At 46.7% G+C, this 12336-nt stretch overlaps 2 protein-coding genes across 2 annotated transcripts; one reads left to right on the top strand and one right to left on the bottom strand.

The window, feature by feature from the left end:
• Positions 1–203: 203 nt before the first annotated feature.
• On the top strand, positions 204–918 carry LOC120948263 (guided entry of tail-anchored proteins factor 1-like). Its single transcript, XM_040364403.2, has 2 exons — positions 204–388; positions 455–918. Exons 1-2 carry the CDS (start codon positions 320–322, stop codon positions 878–880), a joined length of 495 nt encoding a protein of 164 aa, XP_040220337.1. The 5' UTR covers positions 204–319; the 3' UTR covers positions 881–918.
• On the bottom strand, positions 905–2642 carry LOC120948262 (glutamyl-tRNA(Gln) amidotransferase subunit A, mitochondrial). Its single transcript, XM_040364402.2, has 2 exons — positions 2215–2642; positions 905–2148 (listed from the first exon to the last, which is right to left on the bottom strand). The coding sequence occupies exons 1-2, from the start codon at positions 2490–2492 to the stop codon at positions 948–950; spliced, it is 1479 nt and encodes a 492-aa protein (XP_040220336.2). The 5' UTR covers positions 2493–2642; the 3' UTR covers positions 905–947.
• Positions 2643–12336: the final 9694 nt, after the last annotated feature.

The following is a 12336-nucleotide window of genomic DNA, read 5'->3' on the forward strand; positions in this document are numbered from 1 at the left end:
GCATCAGCGCGATAAGTAACAAATGAGGTTAGCAATCCTTGAAACAGCATCCCAAGCGCCTCAGAATAAGCTTAAACGACTGAAAAATCAAAATTCTGTGATTTTCGGTAGGTTAAATGAAAAATCGGTAGTTTTAGGAGGCTTATCTGTAAATCGGTAGGCATATGAAAAATCGGTAGGAATACAGATAAATCGGTATTTCTGGTCACTCTGGGCGACACAGCTTCCCATTTCAAAACAACAATCCCTCTGCCTGCATGGCAAAAACCAAAACAAGAATCATATTTGCTGAATTTTCCTCGCCAGCAGACACAGAACGATGTATCTAATATTCGTCATTTCCCTGCTATCCTTGCTGATGGCGTTTGCATCAAAGATTACGAAAATGGTAAGTACTTTCATTCAAAAACCTTCTATTACAACCTTCGCCAACATTTGCCCCGTTTCCTGCCAGATCCTGCCCTTCATATGCCGGGATAGTGCGGAAGTGATAGCGCGGAGGAAAGAAATAGCCAAATTACGCTCCGATCTGGCGAAAATTTCCATGCGCGACGAGTACACCCGGTACGTCCGGTGTGAGCGTGAAATTGGCAAACTGGAAGTGACGCTGAACGAGGCCAAAGGACGGGATGGTGTGAAGCGCGTTGCGTACGAGTACGGACTGCACTACGGCGGGATGGCCGTGGTCGGGCTGTGCATGATGTACATTTCCATTTTCTACCGCTACTCCACCGTCATCGTGTTCGGCGACAACTTTAACTTTGAACCGTTCGGTGGATTCATCAACTTCCCGACGAAAGTGCCCAATTCCATCTCGGTGGTGTTCTGGATCGTGGTGAACAATTTCGTCGCCCGGACCCTGGCCAGCTACGTCAAATAAAACGCTCTCGAAACGCTCGCGGTGTAAGCTAACCGGAACCACTAACGGCTACTTTTATTTGCTGCTTTTAGCTATAATTTGCAACGAAGTCAACCTGCTTCTCAATCCAGTTGGCGACTTGTAGAAGGTTTCGCTCGGTAAAATGATCTCCCATCAGCTGTAAACTGATCGGCAATTGGCGGGAAGAAAGTCGGATCGGAATCGAGATCGCCGGTATGCCGGCCATATTGGCCGGCTGTGTACAAAAGTCTTGCACGGCGCACTGATCCCGATTGTTGCTCTGCACAAAGTCTTTGTAGAGTGGCGCTTCACTCAGCGTTGTCGGTGTGAGCAGCACGTCCACCTCCTTGAACGCACGGACAAAATCGTCCGCAATGAGTCTACGCACTTTCAGCGCCTTTTGGAAGTATTTGTCGTAGTTCTCGCGGAGCAGGAAGTAGTTGCCCGACAGAATTCGGTTCTTCACCACACCGTTAAACCCTTCGGCTCGCGTTCGAGCGTACAGCTGTTCCGTGCTGCTGTCCTCCTGCGAACGATGGCCGTACTCGATTCCGTCATACCGTGACATGTTACTGGCCACCTCGCATTGATTCAGGATGGAGTAGACGAATATCGAGGACGCAGTGTTGGGCAGGGACACGGCTTTCACAGTAGCACCGGCAGATTCGAGCATGTCAGCTATGACTGTCCACGTTTCCAGCACTTCCTGCTCGAGGCTATCGCAGTGATACTCGATCGGAATACCGATTCGGACTCCTTTCAGCGACATTTGCTTTTCCAGTGGTGCGATGCTTTCAAACGGTCTCTTTACCGTCGTGGAATCATAGACATCCGGACCGGCAACGGCATTTAACACGGACGCACAATCATCAACGGTCCGCGTCATTATGCCCGGAACATCCATAGAGTTTACCAGCGGAATCAGTCCATGGCGGGACACAAGACCGTAGGTCGGTTTTAAACCAACAATCCCACAGTAGGATGCCGGATTTCGGGTCGATCCGCCCGTATCAGATCCAAGGGCGGCATAACATAGCCCTGCAGCTACGGCCACAGCCGATCCACCCGAACTTCCGCCGGCAATACGAAAACGATCATCGTTTGTATCTTCGCTCCAGTTATTTCGCGTAGGTCCAAAGATGGAATCGATACAGCCAGAGCCCATGCCGAACTGATCGAGATTTGTTTTACCAACTATGACGGCGCCATGCGCCTGTAACCGCTCCACGACCGTTGCATCGTATGTGGGGATGAAGTTTTGCAGCATTCTGTGGAGATTGTGAATGGTTAATGCTTATTTACAAGTACAAAACCATGGTCATGTTTTTCCCTACCGAGAGGCACAGGTTGTGTGAATTCCTTTGGTACAGAAGTTATCTTTCACCGCAATTGTTACTCCGTCGAGGATGCTTTTTGGACTGTTTGCATCGTGACGATCCTTGGACTGCTTCGCCTGTTCCAGCGCCTTTTCCGATGATACACGCACAAACGCATTCAGATGCTTGTGGGATTCTATTTGCGCTAAAGAATGTTCAACAACAGCGACCGGGTCCAATGATTTACTTCGAAAACATTCAGACAGCACACGCGCACGCAATGGTAAACGATTCATCCTGTCGCAGTTCTTTATAAAAGATGAATGCGAAAGTAACTAAGGAATACCTTTTGTCAATTAAATCATAATTAAATTTTTCAACAAGGAACAAATTGTAGTTTTGAACCGGCAGATTTGTTATTGTTGTTCCTTTTCATTGCGGAAAGCGAATGTCACTTTTGACAGATGGAAGACACAGAACAGTGGTAGCGTCTTCATGAAATATCTACTAATTATTTTATGTTTGATAAAGTTCAATACATGTAGTAATTTAATAGATTAAAACTGAACATAAAGAAGACTTATTTTTAAGTGAAAATCAAATCCATTCTTCTCAAAAAGAATTTTTTACAAAAATTAACGACACAAAAACCTCAACCCGGTTTTTGCTGCATGGGCACCGTTGCCTGATTTGAATAGTGGGTAAATATACATTAAATTTGGTTAATTTTTCCTATGTAAGTTTTTTTTTATTGTACAGCTGTATATTAAATAAGCTGTTTAACAATTGCGAACAATATATTAAATTGAATTGTTTTTTTTCTCTAACATGTATAGGGAATTTGGTCCAAAAGATATTAGAGCTGCAGATCGGGCTAATTAGCCGAGCAATTAACGGCTTTACCACGTGCTTGGTGCAAGGTTTAATTTAAAATATTTTATTGATTGTTCTTTTCGATAAAGTTGTACATGAAACAAAATTTCATATTACGCTTGTGCGCATGTTTCCGATACATTTATTCATTTATGAGATTTGATTTTAGCTATATCTAGTCACAATATCAAAATTAATGATAAAATCAAAAAGGTATCGGCATATTATTAAAAAAAATAGAATAAAAGAGTTTCTACCATTCAGTTTACCATCGTATATTCACGATCAAAACAATATATAATTTGTTCAAGACCAGTAAAATATAATACTCATCTGTAAACTGTTCTAAAATTTAATTTGTTTTTAAATTTAATCTAGCCCAAACGAATAACAGTTCTAAAAGATTAAGTCCACTCTAGCTCTCGAACACAATACGCGACACAGCAAACGCAACACGTGGTAGTGCTTCGAAAAACAATAAACTTGTACCCGCACTGATTTATCCCTTCGGCCAACGTTCGGGCAATGTTTTATGAATAATGCTAAACAACTTAACGCTAAATCAAACCCATACCGATAATTCATGCACAAATGCAGAGTATTGCTTGTATTGCTCACACGCAGCAGCGAGAATGTTGCGTCGAATAATTTCTTTCCACATGATTGAGCCGATTCAAAGAAAACGCTATCGATAACGAATGCTGTTGCGTTTTGAATATATGCATCTAAATTTGTTCTCCGACTTAATTCCTTAAAGCGTTGTAAGCGAGAAGTGAAACACACATCCGGTGGAAAGACGTGTTTGCCTGAAAGAAAATGACTAAAATTTAAAAGAAAATGCATCCACCAGTAACAAGCTACTGTAGGAACATTCGGCATTTAAATTCATCCCTACGTCTATTGACCTTCCCTCCGTCGGTTCGAGCTGACTTTGTAACGCTATTCTCGGAGCTGGGAGCAAACCAGTACGCGGATTTGGCTGCTACCTCGGGCCCTATTACTTGAATATTCATCGGTTACCAATTTCGTCGGAAATCTTCAGCATCGTCAACGCACCCGGGAAGTACCATTTCACACCTTTACCGTGTACGTGGGCTCGCTGCGAAGAATCGTACGCATGATTGCCCCCGCGCCAACATGAATAAAGGTAAAAGTAAGGCTGAAACCGAAAACAAAGGTACAACAAAGGGAGGCAGCGTCTCGCACACGGCGCACAAACGGTCAATGAAAAGGACACTCGAAAGCAAATACGAAAAAGAAACAACACTCCACGAAAACCCAAACAAACACAAACCCCCTTCTTGGCTGTATCCCGGGCCTCTCTGGTGGTAGCGCTGGTGGCAGGAACAATAAAACTCCAATTTTCCCTCCGTTTGACACATCTTTATTAATTATTTATGTTCATGGCTACCGCGATCGAAAGATCCTTATCCGCCAGCACGGACAGGAAACGACGGGAGCGGGTAAGCAGCAACTCTCCACGAGGGAGATGATCTTAACAAGCGCGCGCGCCCCCCTTTCTTCTGACACCGTTCTGGCCGAAGCAGCAACGAGACAACGTCTCCTTGGATTATTCCGTGTTTGGCACAGCGAAGATACGCAATACAACAACAGCAAAAACGAAAAGAATCGCACACTTCCCGTAGATGGTTGAAAGACGTAACACGGATAGCAATAAGACGCAGCTGTGAATTTGCGGTTAGACAGTTTCATTTTATAAAACAAACAGACAACAGGAGATGAGCAGGAGGCGCGAGTGTAAGGGGTAGGAAAAATTAAATATACATTCCACTGCCACCGGCGGAAGCTAGGTACACTGGCGTTCTAATTTAAAACTTTGCACTCCCCTGCTTCCGCGACACCGTGTGTTCCAATCGCCCAACGATGATAAGAGCAAGTCGAAGCGATAAAAACGCTTCCAAAACCGGGCGGTTCTGGCGAAAGAAAACGCGTCCATTCTCGTAACCGTTCCAAATGGAGTTTTCCGGTGTGAAAAGCTTGCCTCCCCCGCTGCCTCATGGCCAGCTTTATTTTATGATGATACAGATAACACACACCCACACGCCGAACATTTGGGTTTGGGGGAGCTAAGGGTTATTTGCTGAAAGTAAAGAGGAACCAGTGTACTTCTCAGTTTTTGTGAGCCATTAAAATGAATTCTGAAGATGCATTCTTGCATGTTTTTTTCTTTGAGTTTTCCTTTCTGCTGCTTTACAGGAGCGCAGGATATTTCGGTGATGTTTCGGGCGCTTCTAAGTGGGTCGATTTACAGCAATCGTAACATCCACCCTCCAGAAGCAACTGGAGACACTTTTTTTTATTGTAGCAGCAAACTGGTGGTATAAAGATCTTGTCAAAATCAAGAAAAAAAAAGTTCTTCCGTCGTCCACTTTGAAGGATTGCTTTACCCTTGGACGGACGGCGCCAAAGAACTCGTCCGAACAGGAACCTTGGAATTGCACCCACGACCAGTCTGCGTGCTTACACGGTGACGAACTTTGGGTTTGCTTCACCATTTAGCACCTCTGCTTGGGTTGACCTGGCCCGGGCACCAAGGCAACGAACCCAAACCCTTCGCAGCAGAGGGTAAACAGTTGTAAAACAATAAACTTGCATTACTCTTCCAAACAGATAAGCAAGAACGTTTGTTTTAGCTTTGGTTCGTTTGTACGGCCGATCCGGGGGCCTACAGGACGAGGCGCATCCCATGGTTTTTCGGTGCAATAATTTTCCTGGGCAGCAAATACCGTCACACTGCGGACCCTGACGCGGAGCCTTTTTGCATGAATGGCTGGAGTATCGGAGCTTTTTTTTTAAATCCCTTGGACATCCAGCGGTGCGATGATGGAAGATGGGCTTTGATTTTGAGTCCCAAGATCCGGGCGCCTAGCCGACCGCTGGAAGACAAGAAACATCCATCAAATTTTATGCTAATTTTATTCATAGGGTTCTAAGAGACAGGCACACACACACACACGCACATAGTGTCCCTGTCCTTAGGTCGAGCCATTGAGCGTAGAAGAGTGGTAGAGTGGATGTGAAAAGGAGACTTTTCTCGCAGCAGACTTAGACCCAAACAAGCGGGCCTGGGCTGTCGCCGTTCTGTTCGGGCTTCGGTCGAGTATCACCGGAAAAGGAACGATAATCAGAGGGTTGGGCGTGGACAAGAGGAAGAAGAAGACGTTATCTGCTTTCCTGTCGACTTCCTGCTACATTCCCTCGGACCGGTATATGACTTTTATGGACCAGTGTGGCCGTACCACTTCAAAGAAGGGGCTGTGGAAATCGGGGCCGTTTGTGGATAATAACTCAATAATACCGACACATGACAGCGACACGGAGGATGTGGCCGTTCGTTCGTTCCTTTTGAAGCTGTAAGGAAACGACCTGACAACGGCCACGCATACCGGACGCCCGCAAACGCACATATTGCTGCACACCGGCTATGCACCGTTCTGCAGGTTGAAAGTGTGAACTGTGCGAAGGGTGTGCTGCCTAAAACACTCGATGAGATGCAGCAGCAGTCCAGCCTCTGGCGAACGATGCGAAAGTGTCCATCAAGATAAGCCAGCCAGCCCGGTCCGGAGTGCCGAAACACGAGGCGGCCATCCGGACGACGGAGCGAAGCGACGAATCCGTTTTGTGGCAGACAGTTGATTGGACCTACCACTTCTGATCGTCGTTGGTGGCGAAGACAATGGCGCACAATGGGTCAAGTTTCTTTATGATTCGATAAGAAAGCTTTACGTTCCTGTTTATCTATTTTAATATATCATGAAACACGCGGAAGTAGTTGAACATCTACACTGTCCATAATTTTGATTTCAAAATTGACGAAAACAGTTCATCAGTGTCTCTAATATAATAAAAATAAGCCAAACAATAGTTTCAGTAACTAACTTTTTCATGAACCAAGTGCATTAAAATATATAATTGAATTGTTCAGCCTGGAAACAAGACAAAATGTTTATTACTACTTACTACAAACAAACAATTTGCAAATTGATTATTTATTCTTTTTTAAAGCATGAAATCAGATGTTTTTCATAATTGTTATGTAAATTTTGGTTTTGGGTTTCTTGTGATACATCCCTTTTTTTAAATTGAAAGCAATTTTTTAAGGAGTGTAAAGCATGATTTGAAAAATTGAATTATTCGTTTTATTTTATGACACTATTCAACTATTAAAATGTGTGATAAAATAATTAAAAATACCACGATAACAACACACCAATCTCGAAATCTCTCACCAATTTTCTCCAATAATCAACACCTTGCTTAATTTGTTGACCCACGCAATTTACACCAATCTGGCCTTTCGATGCTTCCGTTGAAATTTGATATCGTTATGCCAGGACCACCAGCAGCTCTGACCACCAAAAGCCATCAAATCACACAACACGCACGCAGAGTGTGCTAGTGCGCGCGAAAAATCACCCCGTGCGTTGGCCGGAAACGGAGTGTCCCATTTGGGCTTCCGTTTCACCATCGCTTAGTGACATAGTGACCGACAGTGCTGCGGTCGTTCGATTGCTCGCCGATCCGTCCGCTGATTTATTGACCAGATTGCGGTCGAAATCATACGCTCCGTGCAGCACCTATTATGCACCTCCGTTGCAATGAAGGGGTAGCCCCTTCATATCACTGTCACCAGCGTGTGTAGCTGGTGCACGTGTGAAAACGTGCATCTCAATCTCGACGAAGCTGGCCATCATCCGTCCTTTCGAGCACACAACTCGAGCACTGGGCACTGGGCCGTGTGCAAGCCCGGTGTCCCTGTGGTACCGCCGTTCGCAAGGAAGCGTATGCAAACGGAAGCTTTACTCATTAAGAGCACTAAAGAGGATACACCTAGACAGGCGGGCGAACATGTGATCCTTTCGCTGCTTTCGCTCCTTTCCCTCACTATCCTCCTTGCACAGATACGTGCTTGACACTATGCTTGACCGAAGCTCTTGACTCCACCCGTACACCGGGACCGGAGGCATCAAAAGCTTCAGGGCGCCCAGTGACATGCTCGCTTGTCATGCATGTCGTACACTGCGTCGGTTTCAATAATTCAAAAGTTCCAGTTTTTCGATCTCGCTACGGGATGCTCACCACGCTTACTTCTTCCTTTCATGCTTCGCCCCTTCTAGGTCTAGGTGAATTTGTCCCCGCACACAAAAAAAGACAAGCGAGAACGAGAAAAGTGTGAAAGAAAAGCTTGCCGAAGAAAATCAAAACAATCCCCACAAGCTGCCGAGATTTGTTCAACCCCGCCGAGAGGGTAGAAGGAGATGTGTGGGTATCAGGTGCCCGCCAAACCACCGGCACGGCGTTCCAGCCGTCCTCACATCCGTCATATCCGTTGCTGTTAACTCACGGGTATCCTGAAGCACAAGTTGGTGCTGCTGCTACTGCTAACCTGACAAGTTGGTTAGTTCCGTCGTGGTTGCAGTGCGGAAAGCCTTTGCCAACTTTCACTCCGCCTTCCCGCACTCTGTCCCACCTACCAAGGCAGCTAGTTCCGAAAAGGATATAATGATGAATGACGGTAAAGTAGGTAAAGCTATGAATATTTAAACCAGCTCCAAGAGACACAGAAATACAGAGAAAGAAAGAGAGAAAGAGAAATGGAGAGAGGAGCCGAGAGTCAATCTCCGCAAAGTGCCGAGGATCTTCGTGTGCTTATCGTGTGTATCGTGTGTGTGTGTGATGCCATGGTCGGTGCGCAGGCAACAGCACCACAAGCAGTGCCCGGGCGGAAGTACGACATGTCGCACATGTCATATGTCACCATCGGTGTGGAACGGAATGAGGTAGCCCCCAAAAAACGGGCGGAGATGCACAATCGCCCGGGGCTATAGGTTGGGGATCGCGGAGAGGGACAAAATGTCGCGCCGGATGCTACTCTTCCTCTTTTTCGTGTATGTGTGAGCCCTACTGTGGCCAGAATGCTTTTTTCCACCTATTTCTCGTGTCTGGAGCGTAAACTGCACGCATGTACTTCACTCACACAGACACAGACACACACACATCGGTCTGGCTTTGAGAGACGAGGTGTTTGTGAAAGCTTCCGGATAGTGGTCGCCTTTTCAGCGGGCTCAACAATGCGGAAAATATTCATTTTGCCGCGTTTATTACGAGTGTGACAGAGGCAAAAAGGAGGAAAACGTGCGGGCAAAATGGTGGCAGTTTGCATATACAGCGTACGCTGGGGAGCGGGATGGGGAAGGGTGATATTTTTGGAGCGAACTCCCTGTCACCTCGTCGACGACGCATTCTGCCCAAGGTGGTCGCTATCCTTCCGGCCGGTAAGCTTTAACACCTCTTCATTTACCAGCGCCCCCTCCGTATCCGAGCTTTGCCGAGCCTGTGTGCTGTGTGATGTATTTTTTGCGATATTTTTGTTGGTCGTTGATGATGGGCAAACGTCCCTGATAGCCATCGCCCGGTCTGCTATCGGTCCAAAGCCATCGCGGTCTTCTCTGGTGCACCCGGCCTGCTGCCGGCGACAGAGGATTGAACGTTTTTGGACCACGCTGGTGGTGGTGGTGGTGCATTGCCAGCCGTTCCGTTCTAGCGTTAGCGCCAGCCCGGGCATCATCTGATTGTCGTGGGTAATTAAAGCCAATGAAATATTAACATGGCCCGTGTCCGCGCGCGCGTATGTGTGTTTGCCTTCTTTTATGTCGCAGGCGAAAGGTGATGGACCCTTTGGGGCGCGGGCTGCGCTGATGGGCCGCGGTGGTTTAATGGATTCTTGACCAGAACGGGGCGAAATAATCAACCACTCTTCGCGCGCGTGATATGCAGCTTTTAGGTCATAAATCAGTTTGAAAGCATACAACCGTGGGGGGAGGATGAGCCTGTGGGCAGTGAGGCTGTGCAGTAAATCTGCAGCGGGGAAACCACCGGAGAAGATCAAAAGAGATGGACGCAAAGTTGTGATAAATGTGAATGAAGGCTCGGACGGCAAGTGAAATTTGACGCCGCGAACAGTAGACGACGGCGGACAAATAGTTCATGGGAAGATTGACACACTAACAAATCCTACGTCCCGGGAATGGTAATGCTTTTTTTTGGTAGCTCTTGTTTTGGAGTTTAAAAAACTCGTTGAATCAGATAAATGCATTAGTGTGACAGGGCCAGCGAAGTACAGCACGGTTCTACTGTGGAATGGTAAATGAAGGTTTACTTGTGGCAAACAGGGTATGTCTGGGTACAAAGTGGAGAAATTTTTATTTTATTCCCTTCCGAAGCGCATCGAAATACTGTACAGTATTCGTCCGCACGAATAAACTTTCCACAGGAAAAACAAATCGACTCGCATCGTGCTGCTTCTTCACATAAAGCAATCAGGTTTATTTATTTTCATTACACCGAAGCGAATATTATCGTTGATTTATATAAAAAAAATAACACTCACATTGTTGCTACTCTTCCCGGCACAAAGCCATGCACGCGCGAGCCGGCCTTAGGCGGATAGTCGGTTTGGAAATGGCCAATAATAGCGAAAACGCCGCTCGCGTGTTTTAATGTGGATGCGCGCGCGAGTGTTGGCGTAGCGTGAATGCCCGTGCGTGCGTGCGCGTCCCCGCGATAATAAAGATAAATTAATAGCTCCAATAATCTTTAGAGGCAATAAATTTCCCAAATCTGTCCACGACGTCGTATGTTTGGGTTGATGTTGTTTTTTTCCCTCCTCGTTTCTGCTTTAGCTGTTCGGTTCGGAGGTAGTTTTTTGCTGTTGGCGTTTGGTTTTTTTTCCCCTGGGCAGCGTTCGATTGGGACCTTGAGCCGTCAAGCAAAGAGATCGCCAACGGGTGGAGAACGATACACGCTGAGCTTATGTTTTGCCTTTGTTGCCCCAACCCCAGATCCACCCGGCGAATTGAAAGCGTTGATCGGTCGATACAATTTAAAATTATAAATCATTATTAGGATGGAGCTGGTTGGGCCAGAAGTTCTCGCATTTAAGAATTTGTTTCCGATGCGAATCGCTTGCCACGATTGTCTGATCGATCGGTAAGAAGTAGTACATAGTTTAATGCACTTGTTGAGTTCCGCGTTGGCACAGAGCGTACAGCCAGCCCTTGAACTTGATGTCCCGCGGCGACAGCCGGAGAAGCTCTCATCATGTCAATTCTACCGATCCGTCGAGCTCTTTACGGCCGGGGCCGTGCAAAGCTTCGTGCAAAAGGGCGGAGGCTGTTCAGGGCACACATACACACACTCATCAAATAACGTGTCTCCCGCTGATCTTTCCCAAACGTTGTGAAGCTCTCGGCACGACACCGCGGCTCAAACTCGACCGACGCAGGTTTTGTGTGTCTGTTCCACACGTTATCTTGCTGTCAGGATTCGGAGCACCAACGCCACGGGAGGGTGCACGGAACCTGTTGTGAGTTTGTGTACCAGTTCCTTCCATTCCATGTTCGTATCCCGGGATACGAGCTTTCCTGTGTAAGTCGCGATCGGGAACGATCATTAACCGCTTTATGACGGACCGATTCTCACCTCACACTTTCCCTGTGGCTGTGGAGTCCGTGGTAAGGGCTTTAACTCGCCGAAACGGAGCCTACAGGCTGAGTTTCGATGTCCAGCTGACCTCCCGCTTTGTTTTGAAAACGCGATGAAATTTATAATACGAACAAATGATTATGATCGGTACGCGCCCTGCCGGTCGATCTCGCGATGCTCCCAGGTTGCGCGCGATCGTGTGTATTGTTTTCTTTCTGATTGGATAAGAATTTATCGGCAACACTGGTACGATAGTTCAGGGGGCCATTCGTGCACAACCAGCAACAGCAGCAGGCCAACCCCAGCTGACCTCACCACGGCCTACCGCGGCCAGTCGTAACGGAAACTACAAACTGTCGAACGGATGAATTTACGATAATGACCAAAACGCGCATGTGGTGATGTTGTGTGTATGTTGTTTGGCGTCGGTGGCGGTGAAGTCGATTATGATTTAGGTGGTTTAGATGAGCAAACGGTCAGCCCAACGGCAACAGGTTGTAGCTGGGATCATAACATCGCACACACATTTCCGGGCCAAAGAGGCTGGCAGCACGGGGGAGATGTTTAGGCGATTAATTATCTAATTATGTCTCGAGCTGTAAGCGATATTATGCGATGAGTGATGTGACTTAGTGCATAAGCCGGCAGAGCGTTCTCAACAACGTTTGCAATTTTATGGCCCGGTTGGGAGCCCTGATGGAGTATGAGCTTGAAATTTATTAATTTGACTGTAACTCTTCCTTGTGCGACATACGATCAAGT

Source organism: Anopheles coluzzii, chromosome 2, assembly GCF_943734685.1.
Source record: "Anopheles coluzzii chromosome 2, AcolN3, whole genome shotgun sequence".
Classification (NCBI taxonomy): Eukaryota; Metazoa; Arthropoda; class Insecta; order Diptera; family Culicidae; genus Anopheles; species Anopheles coluzzii.